The sequence below is a fragment of the Garra rufa genome, chromosome 4 (assembly GCF_049309525.1).
Source record: "Garra rufa chromosome 4, GarRuf1.0, whole genome shotgun sequence".
NCBI lineage: Eukaryota > Metazoa > Chordata > Actinopteri > Cypriniformes > Cyprinidae > Garra > Garra rufa.
In genome coordinates, this window is record NC_133364.1 from 16739567 (window position 1) to 16760947 (window position 21381).

General features: G+C 35.5%; 2 protein-coding genes across 2 annotated transcripts; both read left to right on the forward strand.

Moving 5' to 3' along the window:
• The first annotated feature begins 1376 nt into the window (after window positions 1-1376).
• tspan33a (tetraspanin 33a) lies at window positions 1377-8414 on the forward strand. The gene is made up of 8 exons (XM_073838301.1): window positions 1377-1658; window positions 4375-4429; window positions 4723-4850; window positions 5534-5608; window positions 6034-6129; window positions 6476-6604; window positions 6719-6880; window positions 7279-8414. Exons 1-8 carry the CDS (start codon window positions 1572-1574, stop codon window positions 7378-7380), a joined length of 834 nt encoding a protein of 277 aa, XP_073694402.1. The 5' UTR covers window positions 1377-1571; the 3' UTR covers window positions 7381-8414.
• A 3972-nt stretch (window positions 8415-12386) lies between these two features.
• smo (smoothened, frizzled class receptor) lies at window positions 12387-20822 on the forward strand. The gene is made up of 12 exons (XM_073838762.1): window positions 12387-13155; window positions 14498-14706; window positions 14787-14996; window positions 15138-15310; window positions 15491-15710; window positions 15789-15912; window positions 16000-16092; window positions 16393-16501; window positions 16669-16854; window positions 17549-17697; window positions 17831-17965; window positions 18556-20822. Exons 1-12 carry the CDS (start codon window positions 12897-12899, stop codon window positions 19149-19151), a joined length of 2463 nt encoding a protein of 820 aa, XP_073694863.1. The 5' UTR covers window positions 12387-12896; the 3' UTR covers window positions 19152-20822.
• The last annotated feature ends 559 nt before the right edge of the window (window positions 20823-21381 follow it).

Genomic DNA, 21381 nt, shown 5'->3' on the forward strand with positions numbered 1-21381 from the left:
ACCTCGTAGAATCGACAAAATGTTAACTATTTTATCAAAATAAGAGGGATGATATAAAATGCATGTTATTTTTTATTTACTACTGACCTGAATAAGATATTTCACATAAAATATGTTTGCCTACATATTGACCCTGATTAAAAGTTTACATACACTTGGTTCTTAATACTGTGTTGTTACCTAAATGATTCACAGTTTGTTTGTTTAGTGATAGTTGTTCATGAGTCCCTTGTTTGTCCTGAACAGTTAAACTGCCCGCTGTTCTTCAGAAAAATCCTTCAGGTCCCACAAATTCTTTGGTTTTTTAGCATTTTTGTGCATTTGAACCCTTTCCAACATTGACTGTATGATTTTGAGATCCACCTTTTAACACTGAGGACAACTGATGGACTCATATGCAACTATTACAGAAGGATCAAATGCTCACTGATGCTTCAGAAGGAAAAACTATGCACTAAGAGCCAGGGGTGTAAACTTTTGAACAGAATGAAAATTTCTTATTTTGCCTAAATATCATATTTTTTTCATTTAGTACTGCCTTTCAGAAGCTACAGAAGATATCTACATGTTTCTCAGAAGACAAAATAAGTAAAATTTACACTGATCTTCACATTCTAAAAGTTTTCAACCCATTGCTTTAATGCATTGTGTTTCCTTCTGAAGCATCAGTGAGCGTTTGAACCTTCGATAGCTGCATAACCAACACTGTTCATCATCATCATCATAATAAAAATGATTACACTGTCATTCTTGTAGTCACCCTAGCAGCCTTCATTTTAAACAGTCAGAATCATGTTACACTTTTAAAAGTGGAAATATTATCTTAGAAAATATCAAGTGACAAATGACAGTGGCCTACGCCAGTCACTCTCAGACTGCACATCCTAGAGTTTTGAAATGCTTATTAATGGTTACAAGCCTACTGGATTTATTGCACAGAAATATGACATTGCAATACTGATTACAATGTATTGTGCAATGATCGAGCAGGGAGGATGCCATGCCATGAACCTTGTTCTGTCTCGTTTCAACTTCTAAAATACATTATTTGTGCATGGATTTAGATTAGCAGAACTGTGACATTTTAAAGTTTTGTTTATATTGTGAATAACATTTTAATAACCTTTTTTATGTAATGAGGGCTCTCCAGGAGGGGTCAGCACCTCCATATATATTCAATAAGAGGATAACTAGTTCATCTTCAATATAAAGTGAACATATAAAGTTATTAAAAAGATTAAAAGAAGATTTAAGCCTCTCGTCTCACAGGTGACTCGCACCGAGGAAAAAGAGAACGGAAACGCCCACTGGTGTTTCATCTGCACATGCGATGGGTGTTTGGCTTTCTCCGAGTTCACTGACTGCCAAATCAGGAAATGCCTTTTAAGACAACGGATGCAATGCTATCGATGCGTTCTTGTGATTTTCGTCGCTCGAGGGTGCTTAAGAAACAACGAGAGACTCGACGAGAGTCGAGCGAATGATTTGATTCCTCAGGATGAAAATCTGAATAGATAAAGTTAGCTGAACGCTGAAGGTTTGTAGGTGAGAGACATCACACACCTTTGATCATGGGAAAACCGAAAAGCGACGAAGAGTTCTCTTTCGTCAGTCCGGTGGTAAAATATTTGCTTTTTTTCTTCAACATGATATTTTGGGTAAGTGCTGCTCATTATATTATAACATATTATATTAAATAATATTACAGTATACATATAAATCATGTAACAATACATTTATGTTTTGTGTTTATGAAACATAATATTATTAGACACATAAATAATTTGTAAAATACACTCTCAGAAGTAAAGATACAAAAGCTGTCACTGGTGCAGTACCACTTCAGAATGGACACATTTCTAACTAAAAAGTTCATATTGGTAGCTTAAAGGGACATATTAGTACCTGAAGTGTATGTATTTGTATCTAAAAGGTACAAAAATCTACCTTTTGAAAATATACCATCACAGTGACAGCTTTTGTACCTTTTTTTCTGTGTAGGCACACTATACACTATTACATTATACACACAAACAAAATACTATATATATATATATATATATATATATAAGAACAAAGAGACTAAATACTGCATGTGTAGAGTTGTTTTAATTCGTCCTCACATGATGTGGTGTAATGATTAACATTTTACCAAATGACTTTTGAAACTGCTGCTTTTTAATGCACAACCACGAAGCAAGCTTTGCATTCAAACAAACTGAATTAATGTAACCTACTTAGTTGACTTCCAGACTTAATGATGGTCAAATGAGTCTACTTGACCTGTATTCCTAAAGGCCGACCTGCTTTCATTATGTTTAGTATGAATAAACCCTGAAAACATCACCCATGGGCATGTCTCAACACCAACGTGTATCACTGCACCACAGGCTAGATTCTCAGAATACCTCGAAAAGCACAGAACAGTGCGTAACATACATTACAGGAGGCTAACCTGTTTGATCTTGACTCGATGTACTGAGAAACACTCGAGGCACTGCCTGCATTTTGCCGCAATAAATTGAGCCTGCTGTGCGATAAAGTCTTGCTGGAATAATAATGAGTTCATATTAGACCTCATCAACAAAACCCTCTTTTGTGAAGTTCTTGATACTGCCAGTTTACTTTCCCGAACTTTTTTAAACTAGTGGCTGTTGCTAAGCAGCGGGTCTCATTGATTCATATGCTGATAGAGCGATGCAGGGTGTTTAGATAAGTGGGGGCCCCATGCTTTCTTTATTTGTTGCCCTGTAGCATTTACAGAATAATAGACCTAAATGAATAACGCCTCTTCAGAAGGGAGAATCAGACAGCCAAAATATTTAAAACAGGCTTTGATACTTTGCAGAAAGGTAATATAACTATTTATACGGACACCATCAGTTGATTTAAGCTAAGGTCTGATTAGAGTGCATTGCATGCTTGCTGGTGCAAATATGCACTTGCAAATACCTAAGGAGATTTCATGCTGGAGGCCTCAAGAACAACTGTGGTTTTACGATAATGCAGTATAATACTGAGGATTTGACTACTGGGTTTGAATATACTGTACATAAAATCATTTTCAGTGTGCTGATGCACATCTGTGCTCATTGTAATAGTGCAAAGCTACATAGAACAGTAATTAACCTTTGTGAAATGGAAAAGTTTTATAGTTTGTGGTCGTTTGGATACAGGAAATGTTCAGACATGAGTGAACTTGCAACTCATATCAACACAAAGAGATGACTGTCTTATAGGACGGTTTTGGAAAAACAAATGCACATAATGAACATAAATGCTGATTAAATAATTGCTGCTGGGGATGACTAAGTTAAAAATGAAGATTTTTATTAAATGAAGATACATTTTCAATAACATTGTTATAATAAAATAACTCACTGATGCTCCAGATGGAAACACAGGGGGGTGAAAACTTTTGAAATTTGAATATTTGAGTAAATTTAACTTATTTTATCTTCTGGAAAACATGTAAGTATCTTCTCTAGTTTCTGAAGGGCAGTACTGAAAGAATGAATAACTGAATAAAATATGATATTTAGGTGAAATAAGAAAAATGTACACATCTTTATTCTGTTCAAAAGTTTACACCCCCAGCTCTTAATACATTGTTTTTCCTTCTGAAGCATCAGTGAGCGTTTGAACCTTTTGTAATAGTTGCATATGAGTCCCTCAGTTGTCCTCAGTGTGAAAAGATGGATCTCGAAATCATACAGTCATAGTTGGAAAGGGTTCAAATACACAAAAATGCTAAAAAACCAAAGAATTTGTGGGATCTGAAGGATTTTTCTGAAGAACAGTGGGCAGTTTAACTGTTCAGGACAAACAAAAAACTCAGCTGTAGATCATTCAGGTACCAACTAGGATCTTTTCTGGCTTTAAAGTGATCTCAGTCTAAGAATACGGACACTGCTTTCTCAGGGAAACCCGATGTGGAGTTTCGTAGTAACCCGATAGCTGTGTCAGTAAAAGGGCGCTACATTGTGTCAGACAAACTGGGACCTATTGTTGCGTGAGAAACAGAAAGTGAATGAACCTTGAAGCTCCACTTCTTTCTATAGAGTTTCCTGTACTCTTTTCTCCTCAAGTACTTTCAAAAATACTGATGCTGTATATAGTGTAAGTATGTACAAACTTAGCAGTATGAGGCAAGCAACAGGCTCTTGCTAAAAAGTGACCTTAAACTTGACAATAAGAGTCTTTACTTTTATTGTCAAGCCATTTAAACACTTAAGTCCTTTTTTATATAGCAAAACTGATGAATAAGGATTTGTTCCTGCCACACCTTGAAGAGGAATGACATTGACAAAAGACCCATCCTGTGTTTTTGATCTGTTTTAACATAGAGGCTCACGTGTTGTCTTTGTGTCACAGGTAATCGCACTGATCCTCATATCTATTGGAGTTTATTCCAGGATAGTTAAACACGGTAAGTGTGTTTACTCTGAAAACCCACTGGTCAGATCAAGGTTTATATCCTCAGATAGCTGTATTTATGTAGCCTCCTAGACATCGAAGCTAATTATGTAAAAGCAGCAACCAGTAACTCAGTAACAGTACCGTTGTAGAAAGTCAACTATAAATAACTTAATTCACAATGTCTAGTAATATAGGGGTTACTGAGCTAAAATTGCGTAAATACTGTATTATAGATAATGTTTACTTGTCCATAGTGCCAAAAAATTGTCTATCTATCTGAAATATCTCTATTTTACTCTATAGAGACAGCGCTGGCCTGTTTGTCCGTGGATCCTGCTCTATTACTGATGATAGTGGGCATTCTCATGTTCTTCATCACGTTCTGTGGCTGTGTGGGTTCCCTGAGGGAAAACATATGTTTACTGCAGACGGTAAGTCAGAAATAAAGCCAGCTGCCTGATCAGAACTGTAGCATCAGGACACTTTTGCTCATATTATGTGTGTATAATTTGTGTTTTTGAATCAGCAAAGTATTTACAGTGAAGATAATTTTGAGAACAAACCTATAATTTCCTAAATTTCAAGGTCACTGCTTAGTCCTATATTAGGAGGTTTTCCTAACTGGAGTAGAAGTGCAGTTTTAAGCACATTTCATACATGAATTGTATTCTGAAGCACAGTATAAAAATCGTAAAACCTCCAAGTTATTGGTGTTAATCTGGCACCTGGTGCTAATTTCCTTAATTATATGACAAACCCTATTTAACTGCTAGCATTTCTCCAATTTTTACTGAGATTGCAAGATGACAGTTTGTAAAAACTGAAGCCCAAGTTTGTAAAGAAGTCAGTGAAAGGTGGAAGAGGATGTGTCATGGAAGAGTTGGGCCTCTTAAACAGACACATAACAGGGTGAATACAAATATTTATCAGAACCTCCTTTAGCAACATGCAGTTCCTTCCCTGCAAGCATCTCCCAATCAGCCTGCAATTTTCATGCAGGACAATGTCAAGTATCTATTAAGTATTTATAGATTATAGGACTCCACTGTAAAATGTGCAAGGTACATTTTAATAGAAATTGTAAAACATAAAACAAACTCAAATTCCTTTGCAGTTCTGCATCATCCTGACTATCATCTTTCTGCTGCAGCTAGTGGCTGGCATTCTGGGTTTTGTCTTCTCAGACAAGGTAAAAACCATCATGAATCAGATTAGTATGGTAATGCTACCAATGCTACAAGCCATTCTGTAGAGCTAATGTGAACTCGGGTTGTATTTACACAAGTAACCAACGCACATTTAATTCTAAATTGTGTCTTTGTTTGATTTACCTTTAATTCATCAGATTACAATATAGCATTTAAGTGCACTATTAAATCCCCTGTCTTTGTGAAGGCTTTGTATAGTCGGGCATAAGTACACACTATTTAAACTGTGTGAACATGCTATAACAAAACTTACAGACACAAACATTCTGGATTTTTAGTTGACACAGTGCGCCCTCTACTGTCTGTCACCTACCAGTGTAATGTGTTTATTTACAGTACAAGCATCAGCTTTTTTAGATGACAATTGTAATAATCTAACATTTTCAATTAAATGTATCCTCTACAGGCACGTGGCAAAGTAACAGAAATGGTTGACAACGCCATCAAGCATTACAGGAATGATATAGATCTTCAGAACCTCATCGACTATGGGCAAAAACAGGTCAGAGATATGTACACTTGTAAAACACATATGTGACCCTGGACCACAAAACCAGCCATAAGGGTCAGTTTTTTGAAATTGAGATTTATACGTCATCTAAAAGCTGAATAAATAAGCTTTCCATTGATGTATGGTTTGTTAGGACATATTTATGGTAGGAAATTTACAAAATGTCTTCATGGAACATGATCTTTACTTAATACCCTAATGATTTTTGGCATTAAAAAAACTCAAAATCGATTATTTTGAGCCGTACAATGTATTTTTAAGACTGGTTTTGTGGTCCAGGGTCACATATTATAATTGTAATAGATTCTAATGATTTTTTTGTTTTATGAATGATCAGTTTAACTGCTGTGGGGGAATCTCTTACATGGATTGGTCTCAGAACATGTACTTCAATTGTTCAAACGAGAACCCGAGCAGAGAACGCTGTTCTGTGCCCTTCTCTTGCTGCTTGCTCTCCAAAGTGGAGGTGAGAAAAGGCTCCAAATGGATGTTTTCACTATTAATTTGAAGTATTATATATGTGATATAGTAAATGTCTCTCCCCTAATACCACTCTGTTTTGTTTTTTCTGTTTTGTCAGACTGTTATAAATACCATGTGTGGTCATGGGGTGCAGCGGCTGGAATATAGTGAAGCTAGTGCCTTCATTAACACCAATGGCTGCATTGATAAAGTGGTGAACTGGATCCACAGTAACCTGTTTCTGTTGGGAGGCATTGCGCTGGGCCTGGCCATCCCACAGGTATCACTTGACATAATAATATAACCCAAAAATGAAAATTCTGTCATTAATTACTGAACCTCATGTCATTCCAAAGCCTAAAGGCCTTCGTTCATCTTTGGAAAACAAATTATGATATTTTTGATAAATCTGAGAGAGCTTTCCGACCCTGCATAGACAGCAACACAACTGGCACATTCAAGGCCCAGAAAGGTAGTTAGGACTATTTTAATGATGTCCTTACTACTTTTCTGGACATGGAATGTGGTAGTCACAATGCTGTCTATGCAGGGTCAGAAAGCTCTCAGATTTGATCAAAAATATCATAATTTGTGTTCCAAAGATGAATGAAAGTCTTTCAGGTTTGGAACGACATGCGGATGAGTAATTAATGACCTTAGATTTCTTCTCTATTTCAGTTGGTTGGGATCCTCCTCTCTCAGGTCCTTGTTAATCAAATCCAGGATCAGATTAAGCTACAGAGCTACAACCAACAACATCGCTCAGACCCCTGGAGCTAATGTCTTTTTTATAGAAAGCTCTTAATGAAAGAACTCAATGCTGCCTGAAGTGACTGACATAGACTGGAAGAAGAACTATAAGAACAGGCAACCAAGACACGTTTTCATGTATAAGGTCAATTGTATGATATTTTATAAACCAGAATATTGTAAGATATAAGGAATAGTCAAACTCTTGGATATTTTATGAGCACAAAAATGTGTGATCCTAGCAAAGGATGGTGAAAAATGTTTTCATATGATATTTATTGAGTTCCAGTATGGATCATTTTAAAAACAAACTTGTGTTGGTAGATATTAAAAACATCTGAGATTTAAAGGGATAGTTCAACCAAAAATAAAAATTCTGTCATTAATTACTCACCCTCATGTCGTTCCAAACCTGTAAGACCTTTGTTTATCTTCAGAACACAAATTAAGATATTTTTGATGAAATCCGAAAGCTTTCTGACCAGAAAGGTGGTAAAAAAAAAAAAAAAAAAATAGTCCATGTGACATCAGTGGTTCAACCTTTGAGCTATGAGAATACTTTTTGTGCACAAAGAAAAATTCTTAAATTTGTGTTCTGAAGATCAACGAAGGTCTTACGGGTTTGGAACAACATGAGGGCGAGTAATCATTTTTGGGTGAACTGTCCCTTTAAATAGAAATTAAAGTATTTTTATTCACTTTATTTAGCCTAAAATTTCACTTTAACAAGTGTATACTGTCATATGTGCTTCTTAACTTCTATATTAGTTTCATATTATTATTTAAGTATTATTTCCAAGAATATATTTTAAGAAGCACAAAAACATTTAAAGAGTATTGGTTTTATACTATAGTTCACTAATCAACTAGACTTATGACTCCCCAGTCAACAAAATCTGGCTATAAAAAATCTGCTTATAGTCTGAACAAACACAACATGTTTGATTTGGCCAGAGATACAGGTGTTTACTTTGCTGTTACAAACAATAGTAAATTTTACAGTTTCTATGGCGTTTTGATTTATCCCTTTTTATAAAAAATGTAAATAAAAATATTTTTTAAAATATAAATATTTGTGTCATTCTCATTATTATTAAAAATCCAATTTCATACTTATTTTAACAGAAGGAAACTTTGTAGTTATTATTATGGCATTATAGAGATGTAAATGGGTTAAAGACATAAAAGGATTTATGCATAAAAACAACAAGTGTAATACTGCTTTAAATTGTTGTTTTCCAAAAAAAAAAAAATATTAAAACGTTTTCTGTTTAATTTCATTGCATATTTGTTTTGCTTTTCTGAGCAAAAAAAAAAATAATCAGAATTTTTTTCCTAATTTACAGAAGACACCCACTAAAATGTAATTTAGTGTAACAGTCTTGTCAGGCATATTTACAAGAAAAATCAATTTATTACATATTAAAAGACAAATTACTTTCACCCCAAATACTAATAAATTGTAATTCTACATTTTTACAATTTGCCACTATCCTAGGTTTTGTCCATTTGTCAGTAAGATTTTTTTTTACTCATTTAAAACACAATAAAATGTAATATGCTCCCTTATTCCTTTATATATTTGAATATGTACAAGTCAGAATAAGCATAAATAGTGTGTTACACTGAATGACAATGTGACATTATTTCCACCAAAATTTGACATTTTATTCTCCAAAAACTTATTTGAAACCTTAAAAGTAGACACTTCACTTACATTTAATGAGCTTTCTATGGACATAAAATCACTTTTGTAAATTTCTTTTGATTTATTAGTCTTCAAATAGTCACCTGCAGGGCATATTCCAACTCCAGTCTGACAACTGAGTTTTACTGAGTTGCACATGAATGCTTAGGCTTTTTATTGGTGGTAAGTTTAAGTCTAACACACGTTACAAAGACGCATTCATAGACATGTGAGGAAATGCATACCAGGTGCAGTGAAACCAAGAGAGCAGCCGAGAACTCATGAGAAACTCAGTGAAATCCAAACAGACAGTGTGGCAGACACCTTCAGTTTGTTAACGTTATTTAAACACCAGTGTGAAAAAAGCGCTGAAATATGAAAACACAGCAGCAGAGGTATTGAATGCCAATGTATAGGAAAGCAATAGGCAGTGCGTGTGTAAAAAATGAGGGAGGTAGATGTTTCGAGCCAGACTCTCCCATTTAGAGCATGAGTGTGTTTGTGTGTGGTCCCCGGTCTGTGCCTCCCTCTGACTCATTCTACAGCGGCCATGTTAGATGGGCTTTTTAAGGAGGCCCTGTGTTGGGAACACGCAGCATAGCTTACCAACCACATCGACAGCAACAAGTGCTGCTGTCTAAATCTGATACACCAAACTATTCGAAGTTCATTCCCCTCCCTTGAAAAGTCCTTTTAGTTGCTATGGAGACAGCCAAATTGGAGCTTTGTTTTGCACCCGTGGGAATAAGATGAAAATAATGATTTGAAACGATTAAATGAGATAAACTCAGTCATGAATCACAATGCAATGTGTGGTAAAGGTACTTCATCAACATTAAAGTCCTGTTTTTTGAGTCTAAACCGCAAAGTTTCACTTGATTAACAATGTAAAATTGTTTAAAGTACTTTTTGTGTATTCATTTTTCATGTTAGTTTATATTATGTATCCCATACATTGTGTTCTTCGTTACACGACTGTAGAGATTTTTAACCATCATTACATTTGTGTATACAGTGAATTGCCAACATCCTGTTTCTCTCTCATCACTATGGAAGCCCATTTCCGCCACAAAAGGGGAAAAGAATCCTTGGTAAATCATATTTAGCACATAACTGTTGTAATTATGACATTAAAAAAATTGACATTTTGAGACAAGTCAAAATTATGAGATGCTAAGTTATAACTAAAATGAAAGGAAAAAGTCAAAGCTAAGAGATATTAAGTCATAATGAGTCAAAGATCTGATAAATGTAATATAAAACATCCAAAAATCCCTATGTTAAATCATAATATGCACATAAGAGTCATAATTAAAAGAAAAGCTAAAATTATGAGATAATGCGTCATAATTAAAAAGAAAAAGGAAAAAGTCAAAATTATGAGATAAAAAGTCAAAATTATAAAATAAAAGTCCAAGTTAAGAGACACTATGTCATAATTTTTATATGAAAAATTGAAATTACAAGACTAAAAGTAATATTTATAAGATTATGAGATACTGAAATTATGAGATACTAAGTTATAACAGATAAAAAAGCCAAATTATGAGATACTAAATCATAACTAAAATGAAAGGAAAAAGTCAAAATTATGAGATAAAAAGTCAAAATTATAAAATAAAAGTCCAAGTTAAGAGACACTAAGTCATAATTATTATATGAAAAATTGAAATTACGAGACTAAAAGTCATATTTATGAGATTATGAGATACTAAAATTATGAGATACTAAGTTATAACGGATAAAAAAGCCAAATTATGAGATACTAAATCATAAATAAAATGAAAGGAAAAAGTCACAATTATGAGTTAAAAAGTCAAAAATATAAAATAAAAGTCCAAGTTAAGAGATACTAATTCATAAAGAGATAAAGAGCTGATAAATGTGATATAAAACATCCAAAAATTTCCTGTTAAATCATAATTAGCACATACGAGTTGTAATTATGATATGAAAAGTTGAAACTATAAGATGAAGTCAAAATTATGAAATGAAAGTCCAAGTTAAGACATACTAAATTGAAATTATGAGACTAGCCCCCGGTTTCACAGACAGAGCTTAAGCCTAGTCCTAGACTAAAATGTAAGACTGAGCTGTTTCAACTGAAATAAACTTGCACTGACTGATCTTAAAAATATATCGATGCCTTTTTTTGTTTTAAGATGCACACCAGTAATGTTTTATTCTAAGCATGTTTATAAAAATTACTTAAATGTCCTAATTGATCTATGGCCTAATCCTGTCTTAGTCTAAGCCCTGTCTGTGAAACCGGGCCTAGAAGTCATATTTATGAGATAGTCAAAATTATGAGATACTAAGTCATAATTAACATTAAAGGAAAAGTCAAAATTATGAGATAAATAGTCAAAATTAAAAAATAAAAGTCCAAGTTAAGAGATACTAAGTCATAATGAGATAAAGAGCTGATAATGTGATAAATGTGATATAAAACGTCTAAAAATACTTGGTAAATCATAATTAGCACATAAAGGTCGTAATTTATATATGAAAAGTTGAAATTTTGTCATATTTATGAGATAAAATTATGAGATACTAAGTCATAACCAAAATGTAAGAAAAAAATATATAAAATAATTACGCAACACTTTACAATAAGGTTTCATTTGTTAACATGAGCAAATGTATTAACTAAAATGAATGAACAATGAATAATATTAATGTTAGTTGATAAAAATACAGCCGTTCATTGTTTGTTCATGTTAGTTCACAGTGCATTAACTAATGTTGACAAACAAAACTTATTTCAATAATGCACTAGTAAATGCTGAAATTAACATCAACTAAGATAAAAAAAAAATGCTGTAGAAGTCTTGTTCTATCTTATTTCATGTTAACTAATGTAGATAACATTAATGAACCTTATTGCCAATTGTTACCATAATCATACTGAGATAAAAAAAAAAAGTCGTAAAAGGTGATATAAAACATTCAAAACATTATGACATATATATGGCATTAATAGGGTTCACTAAAGTATGACTTTTTTCTTATATGGCAGAAAAAGAAAAAAGCGAAAATATAAAAAACAGAATAATATATGAATGAATGAAAAAAATGATTCTTATGTACAAGAAATGAAGGCAAATATGACATGAAAATCCAAAGGGTAAATATGATAAGATCAGACATGAGGGTAGGTATGAAGCATGTAAATATTCTGTAGGCTGGCATGGGCTGCTTTTCCCCAGCATGAGGGGGATGGGAGGGGAGCAGTTTTTGTTATTTGTGTGTATGTGCACCCCCTCCTTGTGCATACCAGAGTCAGAAAAAAAACGGATTCTTGTGAAACTGAAAGACATTTTAGGATCACTGGATCTAAGGTCTCCGTCAAATGAGCAGATGAGTTTTGACAACATTTCTCGCACTCTGGTTTTGCTGTAAACTGGGGGACGCGGGGGCGCGCTCGAGGGGGACGGAGCGCGCAGCCCCGGGATCAAGTTACAGTCCCAGTCCCAGACTTTTCAAGGCAACATTTTTTCCTCCATCACAAAAGTGGGGGATGGTGAACGCTATTTGGTTTCTTCAAACTTTTTAGAGTAGCGAAAACCGGAGCTTGGCTGAACCTTGCGCTGGAGTTTAAAACGCAACTTTTGTTTACGACTTTTCACCCACCGAGTTTGTAGGATGAAGAGATTTTCAATAGTATGTGAGAGAAAAAGGAGGCATAAAAAACTTTGGAGTCGGACGAAAAGACGTTTCTTTTAAAGGGGAAAATGTCGAATCGGGAATCGAGGAAATACCCACATTTTGACTTGGTTTGAAACCTTCAGCGGAGTGGAGATCGGCAGTTTATTTGGAAACATTTGATGAAACATCGCTACATTGTTGCGCCTCCAAGATGTCCTCCAAGCGCTTCATTGTTGGAGGCTTTTGGATGCTTTGGATCTGGGCAGCAACCTCTATTATTGCTCAGGCGGTCATCTTGCACCCAAACGAAACGGTGTTCAACGACTTTTGCAAGAAATCCACAACTTGTGAAGTACTAAAATACAATACGTGCCTTGGTTCACCTTTGCCGTACACGCACACGTCTCTAGTTCTGGCTGAAGACTCAGAAACTCAGGAGGAAGCTTTGGAGAAACTGGCCATGTGGTCTGGTAAGTTACTATTTTATTATGTAGGCTACATAAATGCATTTATTTTAGTTGTATGTTCTCTTTAGGGACTATTGAATTATTTTACTTACTGTAATCCTGGATGTAATCATTTTAATTCTTAGCGTTTTTGATTGTATGTCAGTTTTGTATCACTGAATATTGCTGAATACATTATGTTTCCAATGCAATTTACATGCAAATTGGCTGGAGTTAGAAATGTTTTGCAGAACAATAATATTACCTTAATGCCTTAATGATTTTGGGAATCATAGTAAGCAAAGTTATTTATAATAAATTATTATATGACAAATCCAGCTTTAAATGACTTTTGCATCAGCCATTAATGCCATCATGTTCTTAATTTTCACAAGAGCCCCATAATGAGCAATTCACCTCCTTCCTCTCACATTCACACCTTATTCCCAAAGTTTCCTGGATTGTTCCTGAAAGTCCATTGCCCATGGGCCATTTCTTATAAATATGAAAACAAAAACTATTGTACCAACTCTGCTGGGAAAAAAAAACAATAGAAACATCACAGAATTTGTAATGATTTTAATGGGAATTGTACTGGTTTTAATGAAACACTGTAATGCTGCTTATTGGTCTCTACTGATAATTGGTCACCTTTTATTGGTTGCTTGTTAAAACCACTAAATGCTAATGGAATATGTCCCAAAACACACTACAGGAAACCATTTTTTGATGGTTTTAAAATAGTTAAAATTTGATATTTGTAATGGTATTTGTAGTGGAAACCTTTGGAATTTCTGTGATGGTTTCTGTTGTTTTGCAGGAAAGTCTTTAAATGTGACCACAAAAGCAGTCATAAGGGTCCATTTTTTGAAATTGAGATGTATAAATCAGCTGAAAGCTGAATAAATAAGCTTTCCGTTGATGTTTGGTTTGTTAGGATAGCACAATATTTGGCCAACATACAACTATTTGAGAAATTATTGAGAAAATCCCCTTTAAAGTTGTCCAAATGAAGTTCTTAGCAATGCATATTACTAACCAAAAATTAAGTTTTGATATATTTATGGTAGGAAATTTAATAAATATTTTCATTGAACATGATCTTTACTTAATATCCTAATGGTTATTGGCATAAAAGAAAAATCAATAATTTTGACCCATACAATGTATTAGTTATTGCTACAAGTATACCTGTGCTACTTAAGACTGGTCTTGTTGCCCAGGGTCACAAATATCCAATGAATGCAGCTAAACTTTATGAATATCCTGATTCAACTCTCTAAATAAAATTTTGACAAAGCCAATGAAAATTAGAGACTATTTTCCCAGACAATTAACGTCTAATCTCCCAATCTCTTGTGCTCAGGGTTGAGAAATGCTCCTCGCTGTTGGGCTGTCATTCAGCCGTTGCTGTGTGCCATTTACATGCCAAAATGTGAGAATGGAAAGGTCGAACTGCCCAGCCAGCACCTGTGCCAAGCTACACGCAAACCTTGCAGTATTGTGGAGCGGGAGAGGGGCTGGCCCAACTTCCTCAAGTGTGAAAACAAGGAGCAGTTCCCTAAGGGTTGCCAGGTAAGTCATCCATTCACATACACCCAAAACAGGATTGCACAAGATGTGCAAACTGACCAAACTGACTTTTTGACTTTCAGAATGAGGTCCAGAAGATCAAATTCAACATTTCTGGACAGTGTGAGGCTCCCTTGGTCAAAACCGACATCCAGACAAGTTGGTACAAGGACGTGGAAGGTTGTGGGATCCAATGCAACAATCCTCTATTCACGGAAGAGGAGCATTCGGACATGCACAACTACATTGCCATCTTTGGCTCCCTCACTCTCCTGTGTACCTTCTTTACGCTGGTAGGTGAAGTGGTGACGACGGGTTTTCGTCGTCTCAGACTGGCTGACATCCTGGTGTGCAGTAGGCCTATTTCTGACAGAAAGTAGTTTGGGCTGCAGTCTTTAATTTTGCATGTTATTCCTGCTTGCAATTTCCCACAGGCCACATTTCTCGCCGACTGGAAGAATTCCAACCGTTACCCCGCTGTGATCCTCTTCTACGTCAACGCATGTTTCTTTATCGGAAGTATTGGATGGCTCGCTCAGTTCATGGATGGAGCCCGCAAGGAGATTGTGTGCAAAAGCGATGACACTATGCGGCTTGGAGAGCCATCGTAAGTATGAAGCCAATGGAAAATCCACCAAAAGATTGTATTACAGTAAATTAGAGTTACGCTGCATATTACAAATATTGATGGTCAGGAACATTTGATAGCCAAGAAAAGTAACTGGACTGAACAGTAATAATAATTTGTATGAATAATGCCCGTTTTCCACGGCTTGTTTTTCTCTAGATCCACCGAGACGCTATCATGCGTGATTATCTTCGTCATTGTGTATTATTCCCTAATGTCTGGGGTTATTTGGTTTGTTATGCTCACTTATGCCTGGCACACATCGTTCAAAGCCTTGGGCACCACCCATCAGCCTCTGTCTGGGAAAACGTCCTATTTTCACCTGGTCACGTGGTCTGTTCCTTTCATACTGACAGTTGCTATACTGGCCCTTGCAGAGGTAAAGCCATTGCATTTTTGTACAGTTAACAAAGCGTATTCACAGTGGGGTTTTTTGACACTATGAAATATTCCACAGGTGGATGGAGATTCGGTTAGCGGCATTTGCTTTGTTGGCTATAAGAACTACAAATACCGTGCAGGGTTTGTTCTGGCTCCTATCGGGGTGGTCCTGGTCGTTGGTGGCTATTTCCTGATACGAGGTGAGGGAGGTATTTTCATTCTGTTTGACAGTGGCATAAAGAGATGGGTTTATCCATGTGGATTGATACAAAACTCTTGTTTTCCAGGGGTTATGACGTTGTTTTCCATTAAAAGTAACCATCCGGGATTGCTCAGTGAAAAAGCTGCTAGTAAAATAAATGAAACCATGCTGAGGCTTGGTAAGTTTCAGATTCCTCTTTAAATTAAAAAGTTTTCATTAAGAACAAAATGTCAACCACCCCAATTATTGGAGTGTTTAAATTTAAAATACAACCCATATGACAATACAAATGTCAGTAATGAAGGTGTACTGTAATTACTTATACCCCAGCTATTGTAATAACATTATGATATCTTATTATGATATATGCTTAATAGTTTGTTTGCGAAACATATCTTTATTCACTCTTGATGAAAATTCTGTGAATCTTTGACTTACTTATGCATCTTTTTCATGGTTTTTTTTTCTCATTTCTTAGGTATATTTGGATTCTTGGCCTTTGGTTTTGTTTTCATCACTTTCGGCTGTCATTTCTATGACTTTTTCAACCAAGCTGAGTGGGAAAAAAGCTTCAGGGAATATGTATTGTGAGTATTTTTTCTATCATTTAGCTTTTCTAGACAAAGAAAAAGCATTTTGCAGACATGGAGAACACAGCATGTGTGTTACCTTCTCTACCATACTTTGTTTTATGGTTGTGATGCTGTAAAGGGCTACTAGTGCTGTCATGTAACAAATCTGGTTTTTAATACAGATGTGAGGCGAATGTCACTATAGCTCACCAGACCAATAAGCCGATCCCAGAGTGTGCCATCAAGAACAGGCCTAGTCTGCTGGTGGAGAAGATCAACCTTTTCTCAATGTTCGGCACAGGCATCGCAATGAGCACGTGGGTCTGGACGAAGGCCACGATTCTTATCTGGAAACGCACCTGGTTCAGGTAACAAACATACAGAGAAAATTAAGGTTTTTGAGGAAAACAATCCAGGATTTTTCTCCATATAGTGGTCTGCAATGGGGATCAGCGGGTTGAAGGTCCAAACTGTAGTTTCAAAGCAGCTTCAAAAGGTTCAAGGAATAAGGGTCTTGTCTAGCAAAAAATTGAAAATGTATATACTATTTAACCACAAATGTTCATCTTGCACTAGCTTGACTTCACGCATTATGTAAACATGTTGGAAAGGTCACATGTGATGTAGATGGAAGTACCGACCCAGTGTTTATAAAGCAAACATACAAAGAACCCTCTTTAAAACAACAATGTTCGACAATTTTAAAGTTGGAGGAAAAAGTAAGATTTGAACCGCAGTACACAGACGAAGAACAAACCATGCGTGATCCAACGTGATTACATAGTGTGCAAAGTCGCACAGCTAGAATAAAATGAGCATTTGTGGTTAAAAATGTATATACATTTTATTTTCTGTAGCAAATGACTGATTGTTTCACTAGACGAGATTCTTCTTCCTTGGCTGGGATCGTGTAGAGCCCTTTGAAGCTGCACTGAAACTGCAATTTGGACCTTCAACCCATTGACTTCCATTGAAGTCCACTATATGGAGAAAACTTCTGGAATCTTTTTCTCAAAAACCTTAATTTCTTTTCGACTAAAACCTATTTTCTCTCAATCCAAGAATTCTTGGACGAAGTGATGATGAGCCGAAACGCATTAAGAAGAGTAAAATGATTGCCAAGGCATTCTCAAAGCGAAAAGAACTGCAGAAGGATCCAGAAAAAGAGCTGTCCTTCAGCATGCACACCGTTTCTCATGAGGGACCTGTGGGTAAGCACCTTGTCCTATGCACCTTCACCTTCTCCTATAATGACCTCAAAGCTAAAGGTCAATTAGTTGCATTTGAAAGTGCTTGAAAGTGTTTTCACTCTTTATATTGGACATTTTTCTACTATTTATACAGCGGGTATCAACTTTGACCTGAATGAGCCATCGATGGAAATGTCTTCTGCATGGGCCCAACATGTGACCAAGATGGTGGCTAGAAGAGGGGCAATTTTACCACAGGATATCTCAGTGACGCCCACTGGAACACCTGGTTAGTGCTCTAGTTCTGAAATAATAATTGATGAATATATGTGACCCTGGACCACAAAACCAGTCTGGAATAGTACGGGTTTATTTGTAGCAATAGCCAACAATACTTTGTATGGATCAAAATGATCGATTTTTCTTTTATGCCAAAAATCATTGGGATATTAAGTAAAGATTATGTTCCATGAAGATATTTTGTAAATTTCCTACCCTAAATGTATCAAAATGTAATTTTTAATTAGTAATATCCATTGCTAAGAACTTAAATTGGTCTTTTGACGATTTTCTTAATATTTAGATTTTTCTGCACCCTCAGATTCCAGATTTTCAAATATTTGTATCTTGGCCAAATATTGTCCTTTCCTAACAAACCATATATCAATGGAAAGCTTTTAGATGATGTATAAATCTCAGTTTAGTTTCAAAAAATTGACTGATTTTGTGATTTGATAGTTTCAATTGAAAATTGACTGATATTGTGGTCCAGGGTCACATATAATCAATAGTTAACTGTAACTGATGACCAATCGTAGCAGTTTTGTAAAATTTAACAACAACAATAGTAGTAATAATTTACTATAATAATCCCTACAGTTCCACCTCCAGAGGAAAGGAACAAACTTTGGATGGTTGAAGCAGAAATTTCTCCTGAAATGATGAAAAGAAAAAGAAAGAAGAAAAAGAGAAGGAAGGAAATACGGCCAACAGGTCCTGCAGCGGATGAAGGGAATCCTGCCTACCACCGGAGGGAGTTTGGCCCCAGTGCAGTCCCCCGTCTCCCAAAACTTCCAGGTCACCGGAGTCTGGTGGCCAACCTGTGGGAGCAGCAGCGACAGCAGCAGGAAGAACAGGATATGCTACCTGGAGCCTTCCCAGAATTCAGGCCTTCGTGTCCTATTCCTTACCAGGAGAGGTATGGGGGGTTGGGATACTTACGCAATAAACCCTCCAGCCTCCCACTTGCCAATCCCCTGACGCTACGAGATAGCATGCAAGACGATTCAGGTGGCTTCCAGCAATCATCATGGCAACCTAATGGGGTTTTCCGGCACCTAGGGCAAGAGGTTTCAGTGATGGATGCTGGCAGGACTGCTGTTGTGCCACGAGCAGATGGCAGGAGGGGTGTACCAATACACTCCAGAACCAATCTTATGGAGGCTGAGCTATTGGATGCTGACTCAGATTTTTAAATGCTCATTTTGTGCATTAAAAGGTGCTGGATACTCATGCCAAACAATGAACCTGGAGCAGATGTGGGTTTAAACTGCTGTGCCGGCTCTGCTTGTCTAAAGGATATAACTTTTTATGCAACTCTCATGACAATAAGAATTATGAACTGGATTTATGAAACATTATTAAAGAGTCATAAAGACATGTGTGCCTTGTACGTGAATTTCGTAACAATCCCGGATGTGATTCTGGAGACAGTACATATTGTTCAGTTTGCTAGCTGGGCTAATATGACAGAATTTTGGTTCATTTCTATGTTTGGAAACAGGTTAGTGTGTTAAAGCTTAAAGGGGAATTGTGTCATTTTTGCAGCACTGGAGTTTCCAACGGAATCACAAACACAAACAAGTTTGCCCATGCATCATAATCAAGAAAAATGCAATTTTTCAGATCTCTTGACCTGTAGGTGGTGCTGTAATCAAATTTGGCATATGTCTTCAGATCATGGCACCGATGAAGTGTACCAAGTTTTGTTTCGACAGAATTAAATATTGCCAAGATACAGACTGTAATTCAATTTTGGGTCACTATTGTTAACATAACGGAGAAGTTCACTTCCAGTATGAAAAATTCCTGATAATTTACTCACCCCCATGTCATCCAAGATGTTCATGTCTTTCTTTCTTCAGTCGAAAAGAGGAAAACAGCTCTACACGATCCCAGCCGAGAAATAAGGATATTCTCTAGCAAAACAATCAGTCATTTTCTAAGAAAAATACAAAAATATATACTTTTTAACCACAAATGCTTGTAATAAACTAAAAAAAAAACACAAAAATACACAGTCTGTACTGTATCTGTTGGAAAACCTCACCATTAGACATCTCTGGACACACCTTTACAGACAAAAGTGCTATTTCTTCAGATCTTCAGAAAAAGAGAATTTATTCATAGCTATTATTGTTTTTTGTTTGAAAGAATTGCCTGGTGCAATCACAAGCAAGTCCATCTCTCTCATTCCAAGAGTAAGAGAAAATTAAGGGCATTGTTTTTGTTTGTTTAAAAATTGTAGCTCAAGATGCCAATGGTTATGTGAGACTCCATTTGTCATTGCCATTGACAATTATTTCTGTACAGTGCTATTACAAAAACTATTTTTGTACTTTATATTGTTTTGTTGTTTTTTTTCACCTGTTTTATATTATTTTAAACTGTACATACCTTAAGTCACATTTTTGTTTCATACACCCATTGGAGTGATTTTTGTTTCGTACACATATGGATTTGCTTCTCGGTGTGAATTTTGTCAAGGTTATTTACACTTTTTATTTTTTCCTTTTCCAATTTTCCTTAGATCGCCGTTAATATCTGTGGCAATATTAACAAAAAAAAGCAGCTGTGCAGCGTTTTTCTGACAATTTGAAGCTGTCCTTCAAGAATGTATTTTAAGAAAAAAGTGTTTAATGAAGATGCTTGTGCTCTGTGACTGCGATGACATCTGTTTTATTTTTTCCCCATCACTGTTGCTATTTTTTCTTCATAAGAGCCAGTCTGTCCTTATCAGTACTATTTTATGTCAGTATTGTCGTGTGTGAGTGATCTTTGCTGTTTTTCTGTCGGAGTCTCATTCCATTGTATATATTTTTAATATTGACATACCATTAATGAATAAAATGTACTGAAACAAAGTAAAACAAGGATTCAGGTTATAAAATGCTGAATGCTTCAAGGTTATTTTCATTATACACAAAAAATGCAATAATGTTTAATATTATTGAATAAAATTAATGTGACAGTATATATATATATATATATATATATATATATATATATATATATATATATATATTATTTTGTATAGAAACATCTCTACCCATCACTATACGAAAAAACTATCTTTATGTGGTAGTACATAAAGAAAGAGTAGCCTATATTTTTCTCTCATTGATATTCTTGTACTAGATTTTCTCCAGATCGAAGAGTAATGAGCTGAATCACAATAACATTTGTCCACTTGACATCTGTTTTTTTTAAGTCATATTTTTACATACTTTATACAAATAAACAGCTGTTTGTGTTATTGTTCATTCTCAAACCAGTAAGTCAGAACAAATTATTTTGTGAGCTAATACTTGCATTATATTCACTCTATATAAAATATATAGCCTACTGACTGAGTATAATTTTATCCACCTTATTCTTCAGCACGGATGTAAAATTGTTTACTACAAACCACTGTTCATAATTAAG